Source organism: Colletotrichum acutatum, assembly GCF_030867785.1.
Source record: "Colletotrichum acutatum strain CBS 112980 chromosome Unknown BDZ83scaffold_1, whole genome shotgun sequence".
Classification (NCBI taxonomy): Eukaryota; Fungi; Ascomycota; class Sordariomycetes; order Glomerellales; family Glomerellaceae; genus Colletotrichum; species Colletotrichum acutatum.
In genome coordinates this window covers 364,809-387,166 of record NW_026848995.1, presented here as the reverse complement: position 1 = coordinate 387,166, position 22,358 = coordinate 364,809, and the positions used below count along the sequence as shown (strand labels likewise).

The 22,358-nt window shown below is 53.0% G+C and overlaps 5 protein-coding genes across 5 annotated transcripts; 2 read left to right on the top strand and 3 right to left on the bottom strand.

Annotated features, from left to right (window-relative positions):
- Positions 1–2: 2 nt before the first annotated feature.
- On the bottom strand, positions 3–2,403 carry BDZ83DRAFT_564257 (kelch domain-containing protein; the record flags this gene model as incomplete). The annotated part of the gene is made up of 3 exons (XM_060503619.1): positions 3–921; positions 977–1,910; positions 1,971–2,403. 3 exons carry the CDS (start codon positions 2,401–2,403, stop codon positions 3–5), a joined length of 2,286 nt encoding a protein of 761 aa, XP_060371815.1.
- A 1,010-nt stretch (positions 2,404–3,413) lies between these two features.
- Positions 3,414–5,275, top strand: BDZ83DRAFT_645737 (WD domain-containing protein; the record flags this gene model as incomplete). The annotated part of the gene is made up of 2 exons (XM_060509879.1): positions 3,414–5,097; positions 5,154–5,275. 2 exons carry the CDS (start codon positions 3,414–3,416, stop codon positions 5,273–5,275), a joined length of 1,806 nt encoding a protein of 601 aa, XP_060371814.1.
- Positions 5,276–6,003: 728 nt separating this feature from the next.
- On the top strand, positions 6,004–10,856 carry BDZ83DRAFT_725349 (transcription factor IIA, alpha/beta subunit-domain-containing protein; the record flags this gene model as incomplete). Its single annotated transcript, XM_060512733.1, has 5 exons — positions 6,004–7,537; positions 8,937–8,997; positions 9,183–9,290; positions 9,737–10,129; positions 10,587–10,856. Exons 1-5 carry the CDS (start codon positions 6,411–6,413, stop codon positions 10,854–10,856), a joined length of 1,959 nt encoding a protein of 652 aa, XP_060371813.1. The 5' UTR covers positions 6,004–6,410.
- A 5,840-nt stretch (positions 10,857–16,696) lies between these two features.
- BDZ83DRAFT_3355 (uncharacterized protein) lies at positions 16,697–17,246 on the bottom strand. The gene has a single exon (XM_060502441.1). The coding sequence runs from the start codon at positions 17,163–17,165 to the stop codon at positions 16,782–16,784; it is 384 nt and encodes a 127-aa protein (XP_060371812.1). The 5' UTR covers positions 17,166–17,246; the 3' UTR covers positions 16,697–16,781.
- A 3,526-nt stretch (positions 17,247–20,772) lies between these two features.
- BDZ83DRAFT_645734 (uncharacterized protein) lies at positions 20,773–22,263 on the bottom strand (the record flags this gene model as incomplete). Its single annotated transcript, XM_060509878.1, has 4 exons — positions 20,773–20,854; positions 21,021–21,104; positions 21,522–21,682; positions 22,138–22,263. The coding sequence occupies 4 exons, from the start codon at positions 22,261–22,263 to the stop codon at positions 20,773–20,775; spliced, it is 453 nt and encodes a 150-aa protein (XP_060371811.1).
- Between the last annotated feature and the right edge of the window lie 95 nt (positions 22,264–22,358).

Here is a 22,358-nt window from a genome sequence, read left to right as displayed (position 1 = left end):
CTTTAGCTCATCTCCATGCCGTCTTCGTCGTCGGCTTCACTGTCGAGTAGCTGCGTGTGGTTGCTGCTCACACTCTCCTTTCGGCTGACGACAGAGCACCCATCTCCGAACCGGGAACCTGCCAACCCGCCGACATATTCCAGTTCATCACCGCCCACGACGCGGCCCTCCATGTCAATTTCCTGAGAGAGTTCAACAAGCGCCGACCGCGGCAGGCGAAGGAACCCTTGGGTTCGTACGATACGACCCCAGTGTGTGAGACAGAACTGTGCAGCCCGCTTGCGGAGCCACTCTTCGTTCGCTAGTCCAGCACAGTGCCAGATGACGCAGGCATGGTCAACGTCGAGTTCTTTGGAGAGCCGGTTCACGCACAAAAGTCTCAGGTGCGGAATGCCGTAAATGTTCGACATGACGAGGAGCCCAGCCACGTCAGACAAATCAGTGGTGGCACCGCTCTCGTTGACAGACGTTCCGTGTATGCTGTCCGTGTATAGGTAATAAAGAAAAGCTTTGACCACTGAGTATGGCTCGGGGATGTGCATCTTTTTCGTGTGGAATTCCGCCATCTGGGAGTTGTATAACCGGGCGAAGTGTGGCCAACGAGCCTGAAGAATAAGCTTGTGGACGTGGATTGGTTGGGATGTAGGAGCGTCAGGCGCGAGCCAATTTTGGCCTGCAGACGCATCTGTGACACGAGACATCATGTCGTCGTCTTCATAGTCGCCCTCCAAGGCCGTGACGATGAAGTCAGTGCCACTGCCGCTCTCGGGAGGATGATCAAAGAGTTTTGCCAAGTCAGCCCCGAGCCCTTTTGAGGGTTGATCGACTACTCGCGTTGTCGGCCTTGATTCTATCCGTGGCTCAGAAGAAAAGTTGTTTCCTAAGAAGCCGTATCTACGAAGATCGATCTCCATTATGTCGCTGCGAGTGACGAGTTAGAAACGCCCGTACTTGATGGATGGTTGAAATGACTAACCTCAGGTATTCCTCGAACCCGTTAGGGCCCAAGTCCGAAGCGACAGGGTCAGTAGGACATCCGAGCAGCCATGCCTTGGTTCCGTCCTCGTTCATGGTACAGTAGTGCCATCGGTAGCCTGACTTGAAAATTTCGCGCCCCTCAGCCAGCTTTTGCCATCGCAAAGTTCCCAAGTCCAGTGCTGATAAGGAACACTCCTTGGAAGTGATAGTTGCGGCCGGTGTCACAAAGTCAAGTAGCGTGCCTGATGAGTACACATGGAAGTGTATGCCGGACCCTTGTGAGGGAATGTTGGGTCCAGAAATGAACTTGAGAGACGAGATTGTTCCTGGGGCCATGGGTGAAAAGGTCTTAAGCTGAAAAGAAGGTGGATTGACTTGTTGAGTCCGCGAGTTGGCGGCATACCCTGAAGAGCCTACTGCAGGTGGTGGATGCGCCATAGAATAAGGTTGTCTTGGCGATCCAACAGCGCGACTGGTGCCAGATTGACGATCGTATATCCCAACGTGAGGTGCAGAATCAAAAGCCGGACTGCCCTTGAGATCGAGCCACCAGAGGTCGCCAATCTTGTCCATGTCCTCAGACAATCCGCCAAAAACCCACACTCTGTCTCCATAAATGTAGGCAGAGTGGTCGAATCGACCTACGAAACGCCAGGAGCGGGACCAAGTGAAAGTCTTGAGATCGAGATAGCAGATATCGTCAAGAACGTAGTTGTCGTGACCAGTTATGCCTCCAACGATGAATAGTTTATCCTCGTGTAGCACCGCTGCGTGTCTTGCTCGACCCTTGGGCACGGGACCAGTTACCGAAGGTTGTGTCCAGTGTGCGGTTTTCAGGTCAAAAATGATCAAGTCGGAGAGGTAGGTCCGATGCTCGTTTTCGCCGCCAAAGACCAGAAGTTTGTCGCCTTGGTATAGAGTGGCAGTATGACCTGGATTTTGTTAGATCATGGCGGTGGAGGAAGCCGCACTCCGCGACCAAGATGACTTACCCATTCTTACGCCGGGAATATCGCCGTAGTTGTCAACCAAACTCCACTGGTGGCTAACCAAATCCAGCTTGAGGACATGATTGTATACTTCGTCGGTATACTGATCGAAGCCTCCGAAAGCGTAGATATGGTTGTTGCCACAATATGTGACAGAGGCGTTGACAAGGCAAGCCGGTCGCTGGCCCAAGGTCCTTGTTACCCTTGGACGATAGCCATCCAAGGTACCTCTACTCTTGATAGGAGAGTTGGGCATGATGTAGGTGTTGTTGCTTGACGCTGCTGAACCCGGAGTTTGGTCCATCGGAGAAGGCGAAGGTTGCGTGGATGTGTTCGAAGGTTGGTTGGGTGTCGACAGGGCCTGAGCAGCCGGCCCACCGAAGAGGGATTGGGCTAAGGCTCCAGGAGTTGCTGGTGATGGCTGAGGCTGGGCCATGATGGGCAGCGAAGGTAGGGTGGATGCTAACAAATCATCTCAATCGTATGCGAGGTCGCGAAAGTGTTGATGGCTACGGCGTGTAGTTGGCTGAACAGCGTGGGGACGCAGGAGTCGCGGCAGGAGCGGGCAACGCTTTTCTATCGAGTGCAAGTTCGACAGTGGAACGGCAAGCGACAGTGAGATGGGATGAGAATGTCGTCGCACACCGGAGACTGGAGGTGGAGATTCGCTATGTTCCTGCATAGGTTGACAACCCAGGCCTCTTAATTAGGGAATCACGGGCCACCTTCCTGTCTCCAGCCTGCGTCTCTGTCGTGGCAACTGCAGACGGGCTGTGTGCAGGGGACTGGGAGGCTGCTCTTCGTTCATTGGCTTGCCCGGTTTTCGGCGGTTGCGCCCGACTCACAACGGAACCCACGTGACCCATCTCTTTGCCCAAGGTGCCTTACGTCAGCGAACGAACGGTAAGCAGTGCCTGGGCAGTTTCCATGGCAGAGAAGTTTGACGGTGCAACGTCAGAAAGCCCCACTCATGTCAATTTGGCAACGCCGCAACGCTGGCCCAAGCGTCGTTGCCCGGCCGCGATGATGGTGGGGCACAAAGTAAATAAAAGATGATGAGAGCTCCTGTCCAACTTCGAGCTTTCTTCTCTCTATACCAAACCTCTTCACTTCCGCTATCCTCTACTACCTTGGATCTGCTCTCCTACGCTTTCGAGCTGGGTGAAGCTTCTCAATCAAAGCCTTTTCACCAGAACAATCAAGTCCGCTAGATCCCATCGCTGTCTACAGCCATTTGGTCGCCCCTCCGACTTCGAACCCTTCTCGTGACGGCACTACTTCGAGTATCGAGCACAACGACAGAATACTAACAGAACACACCAAACACCCAAAAAAATCTCGATAGAGTTTCTTGGAGCTCTCATCACCTCTTCCCTCGGTGCGCCAAGCTGCACCCGTTGGAGATTCTCCTCATCTTATCACGATACCCCACATACACTACTCACAATGGCCACTGCATCAGTATCCACCCCCATCAAGTCCCACAAGGGTCTCTTTTCTTCCCGCACCGCCGGCGGTCGCATGCCTCTTACACCTTCGCCCCGTCAGCATTCCACCTCTGTTTCGGTGAACCTGAACTCTTCCCCCTTCACCCCTGAGAAGCAGTCTGGCAGCGATGCCTACCGCGCATCAGGCAAGTCAACCTACGGTGGCAATCTCACCGCCCACTTGGCTAGATCCACCACCAACAAGTCGTCTCACCGCGACTCTCCCAAGTCCAACATTGCCAGAGGCGTTTCAACTCCTCGCAGAGCTCTCGAGCTTGGACTGTCCGATTTCACATTGACCAGCTCCGGAACCTCCAAGACACCTTCCAGCGCCAAGTCCAAGAAAACCTCTCACAGGCAAAAGACCAGCAAGACGACTGTCAACTATGGCGGTGACCGCTTCATCCCCAACCGTAGCGCCAGCTCTGCTATTTCCAACGCCGGCAGCAGCAAGCTTGACCGACCCGACAAGCGCTCAAAGGCCAGTGTGAGCGAAGCATCCAACGTTCTCTCATCCGCAACGGAGGACGCCATCGCTGCCCTCGAGGGTCTCAACATTGAGGACGAGGAGCCTTCCACATACTCTCGTCCTTCTCCCAACACCGTTGCGTACCAAGATTCTCTTGCAAGCGCTTGCGGAGTCAGCCTCAACACCCGCATCCTGCAGTTCAAGCCTGCACCCCCCGAATCTTCCAAGCCCATCGACCTCCGCCAGCAGTACAACCGCCCTCTCAAGCCTGCGAGCGCCACATCAGCCCAATTCCGCCGTCGCGTTGCCACTGCCCCTGAGCGTGTTCTCGATGCTCCTGGTCTGATTGACGACTATTACCTCAACCTTCTCGACTGGAGCTCCGGCAACCAGGTCGCCATCGGCCTTGAACGCAACGTCTACGTCTGGTCCGCCGACGAGGGAAGCGTCAGCTGCCTCCTTGAGACAAGCCCCGACACGTACGTCAGCAGTGTTAAGTGGTCTGGCGACGGCGCGTATGTCGGTGTTGGTCTTGGCACCGGTGAGGTTCAGATTTGGGATGTGGCCGAGGCCCAAAAGGTCCGCAGCATGTTTGGTCACGATACCCGGGTTGGTGTTATGGGCTGGAACAAGCACCTTCTGTCCACTGGTGCTCGCAGCGGACTGGTTTTCAACCACGATGTCCGCATCGCCGAGCACAAGGTAGCAGAGCTGGTCTCCCACACTTCAGAAGTTTGCGGTCTGGAGTGGCGATCGGATGGCGCACAACTGGCCACAGGAGGCAACGACAATCTCGTCTCTATTTGGGACGCCCGCTCGCTCTCTGTGCCCAAGTTCACCAAGACCAACCACAAGGCTGCTGTTAAGGCCCTTGCGTGGTGCCCCTGGAACATGAACCTTCTGGCTACGGGTGGTGGCTCTTATGATCGCCACATCCACTTCTGGAACTCCACTTCTGGTGCTCGCGTCAACAGCATCGACACTGGCTCCCAGGTCACCAGCCTGCGATGGAGCCCTCATTACCGTGAGATTGTCAGCTCTAGCGGCTTTCCTGACAACTCCCTGAGCATCTGGAGCTACCCCACGTTAGTTCGCAACGTCGAGATCCCTGCACACGAGAGCAGAGTCTTGCACAGCTGCCTCAGCCCTGACGGTCAGATGCTTGCTACCGCAGGTGAGTCTTGGAAATATGAAACCCAACGATGACAACTGCTAACCACTATCACTTAGCTGCCGATGAGAGTCTGAAGTTCTGGAAGGTCTTCGAGAAGAAGGCTGGTGCCAGTGCTGGTGTTGGCAGCAGCACCTCTTCGGCCAAGGCGGACATGGTCAAGCAGATGACCATCCGGTAAACGGTTCACCATCGACCAAGCCTGGCGAATGTCGGTCAAACGACGTCAATAAATGTAGGTATATCTCCTCTGGCATTTGTCGGTCATGGGTTTCTGGCGGTTGGGGTCATCTTCAGCGAGGAGTTTGGTTTTATTGCATCCGACTCTACGTGGCACGAAAGGGCTTCTCCACGGGAAACGAAATTGCTTGGTCATGAGTAACGACAGAAGATATCATTCATCGCTGTTTAGCATGGAACAGACTTGTAATGCTTGTTTTTGCGAAGGAATTCACCGTCAGGGACGTGCTGTAGTATTATAGAAGACGGCCGCAGTTAAGTGACAAGGACCGCTCTTACGATAAGAAAACCTGGTTTTTTACTTTTTTCTCATACCAATACTTTGATTACGTCTGCTGCTGACCACCTCTGCTCAGCATCTCATTGTTCTTGAGGCGTGCAGCAGGTTATTCTACTTTTGATCAGAGTTGCTTACGGACGACCTGAAGTGCGGTTTACACCCCGCATTCCGGCTTCAACCCACTTCTCAGCTGGCTTATCGGGTTAATTAATGCCTTATCAGTCCCTGCGGGAAGTGTGGATCCTTCAGCGATCATCGCGGTTTGCGGGCACTTTGCAGTTGGCAGGTGCCTGAGTTCAGCCTTCCCAATGTGCGGCTGCCGCCTAAGCTTACTAATAGGCGAGCGCTTGCTTCGAGCCTCAAAACGAAACCCACCGAACAAAGGCAACCTTGACCCGTACACATCACCAAGCGAAAAACAGGGCCCAGCCAGACACCCTGTCTACATCCAAATTACCCGATATCAACCAGCGAGACCTCGTCGACAATCGATTACGTATCCGCCGTTACCGATTTTACACAGTCGCATGCCATTTTGGGCAGCGAGAAGTGGCGGACCAAGCAGGCGGTTCCCCATCGACAACCCAAGAGCAACCTTGTGAGGCGGGTATCGATTGAATATTCTCGACCATTTCCGCGACTTCGTCTTCCAACTTAGTCCGACAATCAGGAAGGAGGGACCAGGTTGGAGAAGGTGCGACCAAAAAACCCGCACATTCCTCTCGTCGGTACCGAAGCTTGACACGACTTTCTTCGACAAACACAGAGTTGACGACGACGACCAACAAACGCCACCATGTCTAACAACGCGGTGGGTAACGTCTACTCACAAATCATCGATGAGGTGATAAATTCTTCTCGGGTCGATTTCGAGGAGGGTGGTGTGGATGAGAGCGTGCTGGAAGAGTTGAAGAAGGGATGGCAGGAAAAGCTCACTCAACTAGAGGTCGCGGCGTTTCCATGGGACCCTGTCAAGGAAGCTCCAGCTCCTGCTGCACCGCCTCCGACTACGGCCGCTCCCCCGCCTGCGGCCCCATACTCTCAGGCCCAGCTCAGTCCGCAACTCCCAGTGCCTGGTCTACCTCTGCCTGGCGGAAACCCGGCTCAACAGGCCAGTAACATGCCTGTAAAGGAGGAGCCTTACATCAAGCCGGAGCCTGGCATGCAGAATGTGCCGATGCCCCCCTCTCAACAAGACAGCGCTGGGCTCGCAGCTTACCGAGCCGCTCAACATGTGCGCGGTCAGTTCGGCGAAAAAGGCGCCGCCTCCATGAACGCCATTCAAGCTTCAGCGACCAACAGGCCTGCCAACCAACCGCCTCTGCCCCAAATGCCCGGCCAGGCTCAGCAGCAGCAGCAACAGCAGTACCGCCCCGGAGTTCCTCAACAGGGCCAGCCTCAGCAGCGCCCGCCTAGCAACGGTCAGCCAGGTGTGAATCCCTCGCAGACTGACGGTGCTGGCGACGACTTCGACTTTGAAGGTGTTCTGCTCCAACGCAACCCTGATGGGTCTCAACGCGAGATTGGACGTGTTGATATTGATCGCATGATTCACGCGCGGATTGCTGCCAACGCCAAGAGCATGGAGGGCGGTGGCTTGATGCTGCCTCTTAAGGAAGCCACGAGACATTCGTCGGCTGCTACCGCACGGTCCAAGGGCAAGGAGCATGGTGGAATTGCCGCATACGATGGTTACGATGATGACGAAGTTGACGAAGATGCAATCAACTCAGATCTTGACGACCCTGATGAAGACAAGGATGACGACGAGGTCGACGATGAGGGTCTTGGACATATCATGCTCTGCATGTACGACAAGGTCCAGCGCGTCAAGAACAAGTGGAAGTGTGTCCTCAAGGATGGTGTTCTCACCGTCAATGGCAAGGAGTACGTCTTCCACAAGGCTACTGGCGAGTACGAGTGGTAAAGAACCTGACGCGCTTTGCACGACGCATCGACGCTTTTCAGGCGTATGAGGAATGGAGTCTTTTCGACTCTTTCGGTGCCGCTTCATTGCCTACCCAATTTCGATCTTGTAGACTAGCAGAGGGCAGAGGCTAAAGATCAGCCACACGCCCAAAAATTCAGCATCGTTCAATTTGATTTCTTTATCTTTCGAGATGGCAGTCGACGCCAATTTCCTAGTGCAATGCCTCGAAACTGTTCGCAATACAATAAGGCGGTTTCGCAATTTGGTCTCTGTCTTCCATTACCACCAGGGAGCGCGGCTGCAACCCATCGCATCCCAAGGCATATGCATCTCGAAGCGCAAAGGCATGCTTTGGGAAACGACTTGAGAGCTATGCTATATTCACAGAAACCAAAGGAGGGACTGAGAGCTTGGAGAGGTTCGACCGAGGACGGGCTTCTATAGGGAGGTGGAAAGATCAAAATGAAGACTCGCTCCAGCGAAGTAGATAGAGAAGACGGATCAGGGCAAATTGATTTTTCCTCTGTGTCGTCGGTTTTGATTGGAATGCAGCAGACCCCTTTCTTTCTTTGCACGACAAAAGACAAATCAACAAGATGAAATCCAATCTCCAAAAAAGAAAAACGTGTACAACTGCAAGAAATCATGGAGTCGTTTCCGACTCTCTAGAATAGAAATCTGCTGCCACGAAGTATGCCCCGTCCCCTAAATACCTATCGGCCCGCTGCTCGGCCTTAATGTGAGAAGTGAAATGCTCCAATATCAGTCTTTGCCCTCGGTGAAACGTACCCTGCCGTCCTGTCTTAACCTGATGATGTACTCTTATGCCTTCATTGCCCGCAGCCTCACCCTCATTTCCCCTCACCCTACGTTCACCCCTTACACCTTGTGCCCTCTGATACGAATGCTATCTATACAAGCATGTAGAAACTCGGCAGTGTGCCGCCTTTTGGAATCATATCAAACGAGACCTGATGAAATGTTTTCCTTCTCTCTACTCCGTATTCGCCTTGATGTCTCTGTTTCAAACTCTAACCTGCCCTTGCGGCCCCTTCCTTTCGGTCCAAAACACTCCCTTCCCGCTGTGATGCTGTTTTGATCAAGATGCCATGGGTGAGTGAGACAAGAGAGAGGCACAGATGTGATCAAACATCAAAGTGTGATTGATCAACAGAAATGTCCTCCCGGCGTCAGCCACGTCCAAGAAGTCACGAGCTCAACCAGCCAGCCAGCCAGTCAGCCGTGTGTCGTCCTGTCTGTGATATCGGTCTGGCGCGCTCGATCCGTTCCGTGGAGTGAGATTCACATTCCTCGTGGCGGGGAGTTAACGGTTCGGAGGTATCTCTATCTTGCACTTTGTGGATATGGGGAGTCAGCTCTACCCTCTGCTAGCCCTTGTCCTTCGGCCTCGGCCTCACTTTCAAACAGCCATTCCGAAGTCCTGGAATCCTTGGTAGGTAGCCCTCCTCCCTCCCGGCACAAATCATCCAGACATGTCTCCAGATTGCAGATTTGCTCAAACATTGTTGTAGATGCTCACAAAGCTTGACTGAGTATGGCTAGATATCATCGAAACCAAAACAAAGAGGAAGGGATAGGGAAGAGCCCGTGGCATTCAGATGCTCATTCGTCAAGTAGGAGATATGGATTCACGGCACAAATAAGGCTGAAAAACCAGGCTCACAGTATCTCAACCAAGATCCCAAGGAACAGACACCGAGACGTGGTGTTTCAGTATCCGAAAGGGTACGCAGAGTGATTGACAGGTGTGATAATGAAGTATTCCCTCTCGTCTAGATGAACACCATTTGGTGTAGACGGCAGCTGTTTAGATGGGCATAGAAAGAAGCATTTACGTAGCGATTGAACCACAAATGCCATCTTTCGCAAGACACTGCGAGGATTGGTTCATTTCGTCCAAACCCAATCAAATACGTTGATATGAGAGAGATGATCAAATCCTCTAGGTATTCCGGTGCCCTCGATCATAAGTAGATCTCCGTTGGGCCCTGAGCTTGGATTCCCAATTCAAGCATCGAAATGAGATAACCCCCCCCCCCCCTTCCCCGTGAAAAGCACCCCAAAACACCAAGCCATCGGTCCGTTCCACGAACACCCCCCACTCTGGAGACTACCAGTAGAGGCCAGCGGCTCATAGCGAACGCAAACGCCACACAAGCCATCCTTAATAGGCGGGCCCCTGGGACCCGGGAGATGGCTTCCGCCGTGCTCCCGACAGCAACACGATCGACTCGATCCGTACCTCCAATGCTCCATGGCAATGTGGTTCGTCCTCGGAAATGATGACCTCACGAAACCTCCAGCTCGCGTCCCTCGGCTCGGCTATCCAAGGAGTCGAGCCTAGGGGCCCACGGGGCAGTCAGATTGCCACGGGCAGACAATCGATCTCATCGGCTACAGGACATCGGAAAACCTACGTATCCGTAGGGCCTAGGCTAGATCAACCCGAGGACGGCCAGGAGGTGGGTGGTGGTGGTGAACCATGGCCCATGGTGGCCGTTATTCTGCTTTCCGATAACAGGGGAAAGTTTGGTTCTTCACCACGAATAGTACAACCTCATAATGTAGGTTGCGCTAGAAGAGGGATAGGAGTAACCCGGGAGCAAATCGCGTCTACCCATCTCGGCCTTATTCCGACTTGGTGGATACCGACCAAGTACCGACGTTGCATTCTGCAAAAAAGGCACTGGTAAGACCGTAAGACTGAGGAAAATCTCGAATGGCAAGTCCGTAGAGCTGCGACTTTGTAGTGTATCCATCCGCAGTTCCGGACCCTCACGGATAGAATATAGCAAAGACCGCATACCCTAGGCCCCGTCAATCGCCAACGGACGGCTCCTCGGGCTTGACCACCGAGCAATCACCGGAGAGCCCATCATGGGACCCTAGAAGGTGATGAGCTCTCCAAAACCCGGCCTATGGGTTGATGGGGCCTATGGATCAGCGGCGGGCACAATCTGATGGGATCATCAGCAAGCAGCCCTTCAAAAGTCATCCACCTGTGTGTAACCCTCACCGTAGCCGCGTGTTTATTTAAGCGCTCTGCTCTGTGTTCAAGTAGGAGATGCTCGTCACTGCTGTCGTCCTCCGACGAAGCTGCGATGGATATTCGTGCAAACCCCCATGGTCTTGTCCAGCGGAGTTTCGTTTAGATTGCATGGCCGTTTGAGATTCGCTTCATCATCGGAAATCCCTTGGAGAAGTATGGATAAGGGAATGGCTCACGGAGCCACAGATCGTCGTGTTCCTCTCACCAAGCCCCACTGGCGATTTTCACGTCAAGCCTCTTGAGCCCCGCCGTTTCCGATTACACAATCGGAATTGTGTAGCATGCATCGACCGACGATGTACTCCGGACGGAGCAAGCTCTAGGTGATACGGACCACCATCGGCGAGTGCACTTTGCATACGAGCCTCAAACACCTGTACACACGCCGTGGTACGGCCCGTTGAGGGTCCTCGATGCGCGTGCAGCGCATCAAGACCGGCCAGGGTATCCGTATTCAGACATGTTACGACAGACATGGTTCCACTTTCGACGAATGGGCGAAACGCCTGGTTTGTTTGTGATGTACTTCTTCGTGGTTGATTATCATAGAAGTGGAAACCAAGTTGTACCAAGGGCGCTTACAATCCGCTTTAAAATAATGTTGCTCATCCTTCTCTTATCAACCAGGGAGTAGCCATAGCTATTTTGAGACGCCTGCCGACGCGTCAAATGGTTGGTGGTCTGGTACCACAGCTCGTCATCGTTGGTCAGCTTTTGAATCCGTGTCGAATGACTCTGGGCCAGCCTCAGCAGAGACAGTAGAGACTTTTCGATATTTGATCAGGTATTGAGCTTCATCCAAGCCACTCGCTACTTCATCTTGTTTCGATGTGGCTTGCTGGTCGGTGATCTGTTTGGTTGAGTTGTAGCTAGTTGCAGAACAGTGTAGAGCCGCCGCATCGTCAACATAGACGCTGAAACTAATTTCGCAGGGCTTCCACCACTAGACCAATATACCCTTTTCAAGTAAATATTCATAAAGTGGCCGTTGTCAATGGATACAGCATCACCCCGTCAAACGTCACTCAAAGAGCGAATAAATGGTGAAGGCTTGTAGAGTCTGCTGCCGAATATGCTGTAGGCCTCGCGGCGAGCATTGTCCTCAACCCTCACCTAGTGTAGAAACGTCTTTGGAGATAAATTAAGATGAGATGAGCTGGTTGTAACAATGCTGACTGGTGGACAAACGAAGTCACGTCAACCGACCAATTGAGAAACGCACCTTGTGCTAGTTATTCTCGAAAGACTAAAGGACAGGGCGTGCTGGCGCAGAACCTGGACCCGAGAGCTCGGAACCGCTATTGCAGGATCGCGTCTGGGATCGCGTTCCCTGTCGGTCAGCTTCACTCGGGAATTTTGTTGTTTGTTGTTTTTCGCACCGGCTCCGGTTTGCTACTATAAAGAAAAGGAGTCCAATTGGAGTGAGCGGCTGTGACTCCGGCCCATGTTCGTGCTGTGATAGACTGCCGCTGGACTGTGCCGCGTTCCTGTTGATTGTCTTGCCAGGCTTGCCAGGTCACACTTGCGCTGTCTGCGTGATCATCCTGTCGCAGATTGCAATCGTATTCGGTGTCATTTGGGTATCGTTAAGTGACGGGTGGTTCACCGCATTGAGTATCGACCAGGCAAGGATCTAGGATACACATTGTGAGGCGATTAGCTCAGCCTGTTCTCCAACAGAAATTCGATGTTGCGTCTTTGCGCCGACGTTGGCGGCGCAGCAGATCGCCTATCCTCTTGACGCATTGTGATCGGCAGGCAAGATTCAACGGCGGTACCCAGCCATAGCCGCCCTGCGAGTCCTGACCGCTGCTGTGATAGCATGGGATCAAGTGAAGGGGAGCCAACTTGATGTAACGTCGCTGAACCTGTCCGAGAGGCTCCGGTGAACAGCACCCTGGTTTTCAGTCCTGTGTCTCCAAGATGTGCAGCAATGATCGCCACTAGAACCTCAGGAATGTTGCCCTGCCGTCTGCGCGCCACTTGTGTGACAAGATCTGGCTGTCCGTCGACGACAGCAACGTCAAACATGGCTTGGTTGAAGACCGAAGCCAACCAGATTGTGCAGGCAATCTGAGCAGACCATTCTCCTTTGGCGCATCAACTGCCGAAAACCTGACCCAGACTGTCCATCAGGGTTGAACCATGCCAAGTTAATTCGGAGTACATGAACTTGCGCCATTCTGGAGGAAAGATGGAAAGATTCAGGTGCGTTGGGTAATCAGTCCCCAAGTCCCATTAGTCGAAGTAGGGTGGCAGGGGTTGAGTACATAGAAATAGGCAGTCAGCCCATTTGCCTGTCTGGATGGGTCAAAAAATTGCCAATAAGCAAACCCTTGTTGCCGTTATGCAGCGACCTAGCAAAGACTGGGATGCCCGCCGAACCCCGTTGGATGCTCGACTGCTGCGCGTCAACATCGATGCCTGCCTGGCTCGTCAGACGATGTAACCAACGTCTATCTATACGGAGTATGGCTGGACGATATCCGAATACTCTCCGTGTACAGTACAGCAACGGCGCGGATATGCGGTAGCTCCAACTCCAACTGTTTGGATCCCTCCATGGCAAATGGTACTCTGTGGGGCAGAATAATCCGCCCCATTTACTTGATGAAGACGTCGGTACAAATAACTTGTTCGTAGGATAATGGCGGCCGCCTCATGGCACTACGGTGGACTATCTCCCAGAGCTTCAGGCGATCGTTTTACCGCCTCTGGCCTTGAACAATTCGCCTCCTTGTCGAGCCATGAGCAAGTTCTGGCCTCTGATTGACAATTACGAGTAACTTCAGATGATTTCAAAGTGCGGGGAAGACTCGGATGACTCGAGCTCGAGCTCGTTAAATTTTGACCGTCGTGTCTAGACGCTTAGCCCTCCAGGCGACCAGAAGTTGGTTGATGCAAAAGTCCCTCCATGTCACCGATCATGTTCGATTAAGGTTTGGCGCCGTCCATGCCACCTGAGGTCTCGAGACTAGTTGATACCTCAGTCAGCAGGTGGAGGGTGCTTCCTCACATTAGTCATTCCATTGCTCTGGTACCGCCTGGTCCTCGTCGAATTCCGTTTGAGTGAGCGTTACCATGGTGCGCGTTTGTATATGGTGTGTGAGCAAATGCACCCTGCTCTGGCTCAGGGCAAGGATTTGCCAACCCGGCAAATTGGAACACGGCAAGAAAGGAGATGCTTGGAAATTTCAAAGCGTGTCGTCCGTGGAGGCTCAGCTTCGTACACAGGCCCACGCGTCTTCCTTTTGTTGTTCTTCTCGCCCGAGGTTGTGACTCAGTTGACAGGCTTCCGCAGTCGTGGCTGACGCCGGGGTGAGTAGCGGGCAAATGCAGAACCAGAGTGTCGGGTCGTTAGTCTCAGGGGTCAAGGGTCGAGGAGCGTCATCACCGCTGCCAGCTCATCTAACCCCGACATCAGCCTCAGACAGTACCACGGACCCCGGGATGTTTTGGTATGCAGCCCCGAACAGAAGCGGGAAAGTCGTGGAACCGAGCCAGCAACGGCCAATCACCCGGCTAGGACCAAGACACAACCCATCCATCGTCTCGGTCCAACACGACCATGCTGGAAAGAATCGCGAGTCCAATTTCGACTGCTAAGGACTTGGGCAGGCGTGCCACTGATACTCTCACTGACCAGCGACTGTATCCATCCATGTGAGCCTAGGTGGGCGAGTCGAACGCCTCCACGCCTTTCCGGGCTGGGACCTTGCGGAACAAAGATTGCAGGGAAACCATCCGGAGAGTACTTGTGCTAAAGGCGAACAGACAAAGGTGGCCAGGGTAGCTCCTCGACCGCCCCCATCTCCTGGAAATAACACCGCTGGTGCCGATCGGTCCCAGGCTATTGGAACCGTGGCTTCGGATGATTCGTACCCCTTGGACATGGGACCTCGACACCCAGCGATCGCGTCGGCCGCTGCAAAAGTGTACTGTGATTCGTTTATTCGCACTCGACTCCGTCTGGCAGCCTAGTAGGACCAAGGCCATTCCAAGGTCCCTGTCAATGATTCCTGTGATGCTGTTTCAAGGAGGTTGGTGACATGCGATGGAAATGGATCGAGCCCCGATTGCCGCTGTAGGCGGGGTTTAATGGCTGCTTGGTACCGTACAGGTGTGCCCAGGCTCCTGGGACTGCATCTTGGAAGTGTTGGGCACGAGAGGTGTCTCAAATGCCCAGGAGCTTGCATCCGTATCTGTAAGGTGAAGGGCAATCAGCGTCACGAGAACACATGGCCGTGACATGACCATGACTGTGAAGGAGCGGTATGCTGCCAGTGTCACCTTTGATACGAGACCTCGTTGGTCCAGCAGTGTCATTCTATTCTTTGAGAGCCACGGCGATACACACATTCTTCGTCTCTCGAGTCGACGGATACCTTTCCCTTGTACGTAGAAACCGTCTGGGGATTCTCATTTCTTGTGGTACACACAACGGGAGCTCTCGTTCCAGAATGAAACAAAAGACCGATGTTGGGTGTTCCCATCTCGTGAGGGCGGACGCTGAGGGGGGTGCGGATCTGATCCAGTACTTTGGCTCCAAAGACCATGTGCTCATTGCAGACTGGGATACAAGCAGGCATCGTGGCCCAGGCTGCACTGGTGGACAGTCTAGTGTTTAATTGGCCAATATCAGCAGCCTACCGCCTTACACCGCTTTGCTGCAGGGCCAAGCGAGTTATTCGGATACGTGCTCGACTTCAAAAACATCTTCATGAGAGATTCAGTGCTGCGGTTGGTGTGCCTCTGACAACTCATGCTCTATTGGACCACTTGGATCTGTCTTGGAAAGGCCGTGTTTTGATCAACTTCTAATCCAGACATGTGCTGTCATGGTGGATGAAGTAATGCTTTCGCGGTAGAGTCGGAGCCATCTGGAGGCGCAAGAAAATTCCCCTCCCATTTACTGCGGTACGTGACGCGAGGTTGCGAATAAGGTGGCGTAAGACTCCTTGCAGGATTTGTCTGCGTTCCGGAAAAGCTGTTGCCAGCTTGGGCGAGGTAAGGGGTGGAAATTCCGAGAAGCTGGGTGCCACGACGTCATCCCTGCAAATACAGGAAATGGTATGCGTACGACGGTGTGGAACGTGGATATTGTAAGGATTTGTTAGATATTGTTAAAAGCTCCGTGAACAGGGCCGTTACAGTAATCTGTACCATGTCCGGAACGCTATTCCTAGCCAGGACGAATGGGACTTGTGTGATGCTGGGTACCAAGCAGGCTGGCCACTGCGTGCGGAATTGAGGTTTCTCTAGGCACTTGTTAAGGGGGCCGCATTCCGGATGACAGGACGCACCGTGTGGAAAGAATTATCGCAGTGATTCCCCACTACCAATACTGACGCTAACTAGTTGGAGACCTCATGGGAGAGGTGAACTTTGCCCGGGTTGTTGGTATTCCTGGCCGTTTCCTGCGACAAGCCATCCAAAATTACAGTCCATTTCCTGGTCGTCGGCATTTGTCTTTAGGTATTCGACCTTTGCTAAAGCACATATCTGAGCGGCCTCCGCGAAGAGCTAGGCATATGGGCTTCTGGACATATTCAGGTGGTGACGGTCGAGATGGGATCGGGTGGATCCTTGAGTCACTTATTGGCTGGGTATTCGCACGGATATCGTGGTCTCAGAATGAACGGCGTATGGTCTGGTTGTTTCCTCGTCGCAGCGTCGTGTTTTGGGCTCAAATTGGGCAGGTGACCTGGAAATGATCGTGCCACACTTCTCTCAACTTTCTTGGAGAGATACCGACTGTTAGAGTCCGCGATGTTGAACATGGATATGATAGCCCAAGACAATTGCCAGAGACCATTGTGTAACAAGATGGCATCGTGAGATACTGCCGTAATCAGTACTCCTTTAGCATGCATCTTCGGAAGCATTCCGTCTTGTGTCGGAGAACTCGAGGAGGGGTATCCAGTGAGCTGTCTCGAACCTTGAGACAAGTAGAGTGGATGCAACACAGCCTTGTGCCCTGGATGAGTTGATAATTGAGCTGTTAAATGCGCGGACTGTCGGCAATGGTGTCTTTCTGCGGCCAGGCATGCAAAGTGAGAAGTTGATCCAAGTGCGGACAATGGGTCAGAGCTGGTTGACCGATGGATAAATGTTCTAGACGCATCGTCATCCGGGGGATGTTGTTGATGGGAATACCATAATCGAAGTCAAGCATGGAAACCACAGGGGGAATTTCTGATGGTGAAGGTAAGGTAACTGATGCAAAGGAACGCAAGCATTGCTAGGTACACATCTAAGCAAATACGTATCCAAGCCTGATAGCCAGTGGCAGCAACGTTGGAGGCAGATGCAGGTCGGGAAAGGAAAGAATGACGGAGAGGACGCAGGCACTTAGAGGACGTCCACGTACCTAGAATCGGGACAAGTAGGTAGTACCAAAGGTAACGTCCGGGTTCATGACCGCCCGCTCCGTGCAATGCTTGTGCTTTCTTAACAAGGCAAACTACAGTGGACCAGGTGAAGATGTGGTAAAGATGGCCCAACCAAGCGGCATATTGACAAAGAGGAGATTTCGAGGTTGTCCGTCCCATTTCCCAGCGTTTATCCGAAAGAGTTGGGTGGTTGGTAAGGTACGCCAACCTGCTTGACACGCTTGACACTGACTGACACTGACAGGCGTGGAAGTACGGATCCAATACCTAGGCGCGAATACTTACATGGACAATCTTTTGCCCAGCGCTGGCCCGCTTATAGCTTCGCACACAATGCGCTTGCTTGACTGCACATTCACTACCCATGACACCCATGCGACCATGCCAGAATGCTCAACTCGTTGAGCCGAATCCATCTTTTTTCCACCGAATCAGGATCGAGCGGAGGAACGCGCGATGAAAATGGGGGCGCGGGAAGAGACACAAGGGGCCAGTAGGTGGGGGGCCAAGGGCCAAGGGGGGGCTTCCCCCCTCAAGACGGCTTGCAGGGTATATCTCCAAAATGTGGCCGGGGTGAGGCGGGAACAGGGCTTCCTCCAGGGCTCCCAGCTGTTTCTACAAGTACACCGTGGAACCCCGGCCAGCACAACCTGGGCTTTTGCAAGGGATCACCAAGACACAGTGGACGGGCACTAAGACCAACCGCCGTGTAAAGTTGTTGCTGGCAGCCCGTGGTATGTAGTCGGGGACGCAAGCCCCGGGTACTCTGTTGGACGCCACTGGGGAGAAGAGCAGGGTGACATGACTTGACGTCTCTGAGCTGCTCGTTACGGAGTACCTTAGGAACAGGAGGTATTTGTATCTGTACGGATAGAGAGGGGTGCCAATACGTGATCTCGGTTGACTGGAAAAAGCCTGGACCAGCTTAGAATGAGGTGGTTGAGCTCGGTGCCTTGAGGTACGATATCCGTCTTGAGATACGTACCCCGAACTGGGTGAGGTTTTCGACACATGGCGTCTGGCCTTTGATACATATCGAAAACCAGATTGCCAGGTCGCACACGATGCTTGCTTGCCTTGATGATCCTGTCTGCCTGGCTACCCATACAGATACCTAGTACGGATAGGTCCAGTACTAGTGTATGGAGTACGTTGTGGGTAATGGGTGAAGGAACATGAGGGTGGGAATCTGAAATGGGCGGGCGGATACTTACCCCCTGACTTTCTCCACCAAACCTGCCCTACTGGTAGACGTACAGTAGCGCCGTAGTCCAGGTAGTAAAACACAAAGAGGGAGGCTGGACGGGCGAAACAGACGCCTGGTTGAGAGTCGAGACATCAGGCTGGGGAATGGACGCGGCTGGGGTAGACGGCCGTGGTCTCAGGTCGAATCAGTCCAAGACTGGAGATACCAGGTCAAACCTTATGCTCTTTGTCACAGGAACAGTAAGCCCGAATCTCAAAAGTGAAGATGAACGAGAGAAGACAAAAACAAATGGTGAAAAGGGTAGAGTTGGAACAGTGTTTTGGTCATGCGGAGTGGCCAACGCCGCATCTCGAGTCAATTTCTAAGGTAGGTACTTACCTCAGGAAGCAGTGTGCTGTGTGGTGCACCTCAGAGTGAGAGTGCAGAGTGCAGTTGAAGACGCTCCTTCAGTGGCACTGATTGCCGTACGCTAGAGCCATTTTGGCAAGGCAGGTTTATTGCAGACTATGCCGACTTGGTCCAAGTCGAATCTGCCTATCCATGTATAGATATTGAACATGTACTTTGAGATACGTACTCTTTCTTTGTGTTGGACTAGGGTTACGAAAAGCTAAGTATAGGTAGGGCAGGAAACTTGAGGGGCATGGTATGGAACGGAAGGAAAGATGGGTAATGGCAACGTGGGATGGGAAGAGGAGAGAGACCGGGAGTAAGAGCAGAAGAAAGAACAGAGTCGGTGAAGAGCACGAAAGAAGGGTAAAGGCAGTGAGACAGACACACAACTCAAGGCAATGCTTGAAAGAGGACTAAGCAACGAAACCCCAATGTCTGTTCACAACTCAAAGAGACTATGTAGTAGGCAGTCGTCAGTCGACGTTTCTGCTCGAGGTGAAGTAATTCCAATGTATGGGTAAGATGAAGAGACGGAATGAAGAAGAGAAAAGAGAAATTTAAACATTGGAACTGGGTACAAGATACCTAAGGTAAGGAAGGTACTTTAGGACGGGATGACCCAGAAGGAGGGTTCCAAGTTTCCTTTTGCACCTTCCGTGCTTCCATCATCGTGTGTGCTACCTTCCTCCATCACCCACCACCTCTTTCCCCTTTATTTTCAATCGCCTTCGTTGGAGCACAGACCCCAACGCCTCGCCTTCCTTGTCTTGCTTCATTCACCTAAGGTAACCTACCCTCGAATCCATCTCATGATCCTCCACCTTACCTCACCTCAACTTCTCAACCAACTGAGCCCGTATACCGCGTGGTACGAACAGACTACCTCACATCGAATTCGTCATTTATGAAGCTGCGGTCCATCGGGCGCCTTGCCTTGCATTCCCATCTCCTGCTGCAAGTTGTCTTCCGCCAGCTCGATTCTGCTCCCTCCAGTCACCACCTATCAAGGCGCTGTCTGTCTGTGCAACACCCCGGCTAGCTGAGGAACACGGACTCGGCTTGCATTCCTCGCACACCTTTTTTTTTTTTCTACACCTGGCCTACGGGGTACGGATACCTTGCCATCTTCGAGCTGGTCCGAACTGGCTTCTCGATATATTCTTCATCCATTATATTACGCGGAGGCCCTGCTCAGGGTTAAGATTGCTTTCAAGGTAGGAGACAAGCCCCCTTTCCGCATTTTCTGTGCTTTTATCCAAGTGTCATGATCCATGACGGGCTGGGATTGGAAGAGCCTGGGGTGCTTTTCTCGAGGGAAAAAGTGACATGGTGAAATGGAGACAGATGGAGTGGGACGAGTGGAAAGCCAGGCCTTTTGATGGGCGACAAACCACGGATAGACCAACGACAATGACACGGGCAAGGCTCTGGAAGTCCACAGAAGAAACGGACCCTGGAAGCGCAATTACACCAGCCCGCTGACCGTCAGCGTTTTCCCACCCTCACGTTACAAGCCATCATCTCCAATTCTAGCTCCAGTCCCAGCTCCAGCTCCAGCTCCATCACATCGGGCGTCCTCAAGTCTCCCGACAGGGGTGGCATCAACCCAAAATCCCACAGCAGCCATGGGAATTGCATGCGCCAGCACCAGCGCCAGGAACAGGGAGGGGCAGGACACACTCGCGCGAGGACAAGGAGAGAGAGGTATCCGTGGAATAGGCAGAAACAGAAGCAGAAGATGACGATTAAGAAACCCACTAATTCTACTTAACAGCGGACGATCCCCCGAGCTACGGGAAGCGGAGAGCAAACTCTAGTCCACGATTACCTTGCGACGTTTCTCTTCTCAAGAGCCGATATTCAACAGCATCCGGCAGCCTAGCCTTCAATCCGAGAGTCCCTGCTCTGCTGCATTTCACACCTCTCACACCCACAGACCTCACAGAGAGCGTCGTAGGCGCCGCCACCGTTTGTCCGCCGGTCCACCCACTCCAAAGCTAGATTTGCTTGACGCAACTCCTACCAACAAGTACTTGTCAACGTTGACTTCCAAAGCCTTCAGATACCCGCGTTGACCTTGCATACGGATACTAAAATTACACCTCACACCTGCCGGTGCACGTACACACGTATACACATACATCCACACACGCCACCACTCGTTCTCTACTCTAGAAACGTTCTAGGGCCAAAGCACAGAAAGACAAGCACCAACACCCGGGACTTCCAGCGAGCCAGCCAGCCACAACTAGGTGGAATTAACAGAGAAGCTGCCTTTCTCTCCATCTGCATCACTCCGTCCTCGCTTGTTCACTTGATCAAGTCCAGGGTCCCCCCCTTCACAACGTCGCGGAGAGACGCATAGACACATCTGCCGTAGCACGATTGTAGTCCACACGACCGGCTATTTGTACCTTACCCACCGCGGTTTACCACCTCTGCCCGTTGTCAGGTCCTCCAAGTCAGGAGCTCCTTGCTTGCTGCAGCGGTTCTGCCCTCTATACAACAAGAGAGAAGAGCGAGCATCCCTACCTCCCTTGTCTTTCTGTTGGATTACATCTTCCCTTTCTTTTACTCCATACATCCCATCCCATCAGATCGCTGCTGCTCCTCCCGCTCCCGCCCGTCGCCAAAACGAACCCGACTTGACCCAACCTGCCCAACGGAGACTTGAAGCTCGTCTCGCCCGCGTCGACTTGCATCACATCTCGTCACCCTGCAGCGTCTTCGCCCACGACCACAATCAGAATCACACTTCGAAACCTCAGCCTTCGACCTTTGATCCGAGCCTTGACCGCGGTACTGGCCAATTTCACCGCCCTGTTCACAATATCCTTGCATCTCAAATCGACTGGACAGCTTCAGCTATCGCCTTGGCCTGATCGCATTTTGGCTAGGTCTATCACGTCGCTTACTTTATAATTCCCAAGTCGGCCCATCTCATCGCCAAGATATCGAGATAGAAGGTCGAGGTCGCTCTGAAACTCCAACCCCAACCCAGCCCGACCCAACCAACGGCTTTTCGCCTTCTGCGACGCCTCTCGTCGTTTCGCAACCTATCAATTTCCTGGCCAATCTGCACACGACGAGAAAGACGCCGAATACCGCAGCACCGGACCCGGTCTGTACAACCTCTCCAACTTGTTGTGCGACATCAATTGACTCGCTCGACGTCCTAAGCGGTCGAGGAAGAAACCTCGCTCTCCATCCCAAACATGTACGTCAACTGCTGTCTGCTTTCCTTCCGTCGTCTCACCTGTTCTCTGGACCAACCCGACCGCATGTCACCTGTTTAACTTGTCTGCCTGCCTTTGAACAACCTTCGCCGTGAGGGATACCTCATTCGTGTCCCCGTTGTCAACTTCAATGACACTTTGGTCGGTGAAAAATGCTTCTGCCTGGTCCCCTATCTAGCCCACCCCTTCTACAGCATATCAAGAAGAAACCTAGGAATGGGTATGTGGACAAGCTGAGCCTACCTCTCCACAAACAGACACAGTTGCACACATGCATTCTGCACAATTGCCTTACACCCCCAACTTCGAGCAGGCTGATGCTGCGACCGTTTACATGCAGGTACATGTACTGGTACGCTGTCAAGGCCCAGCATTCGGCCCTCTCCTCTGCCCTAAGCTCCTGCACCTCGACCCCTGTCATTTTCACCATCCATACCACTATGGAGGGCAAAAGCTGCTCTGCAGCTCTTCCTCTCTCTCTCTCTCTCTCTCTCTCTCTCTCTCTCTCTCTCTCTC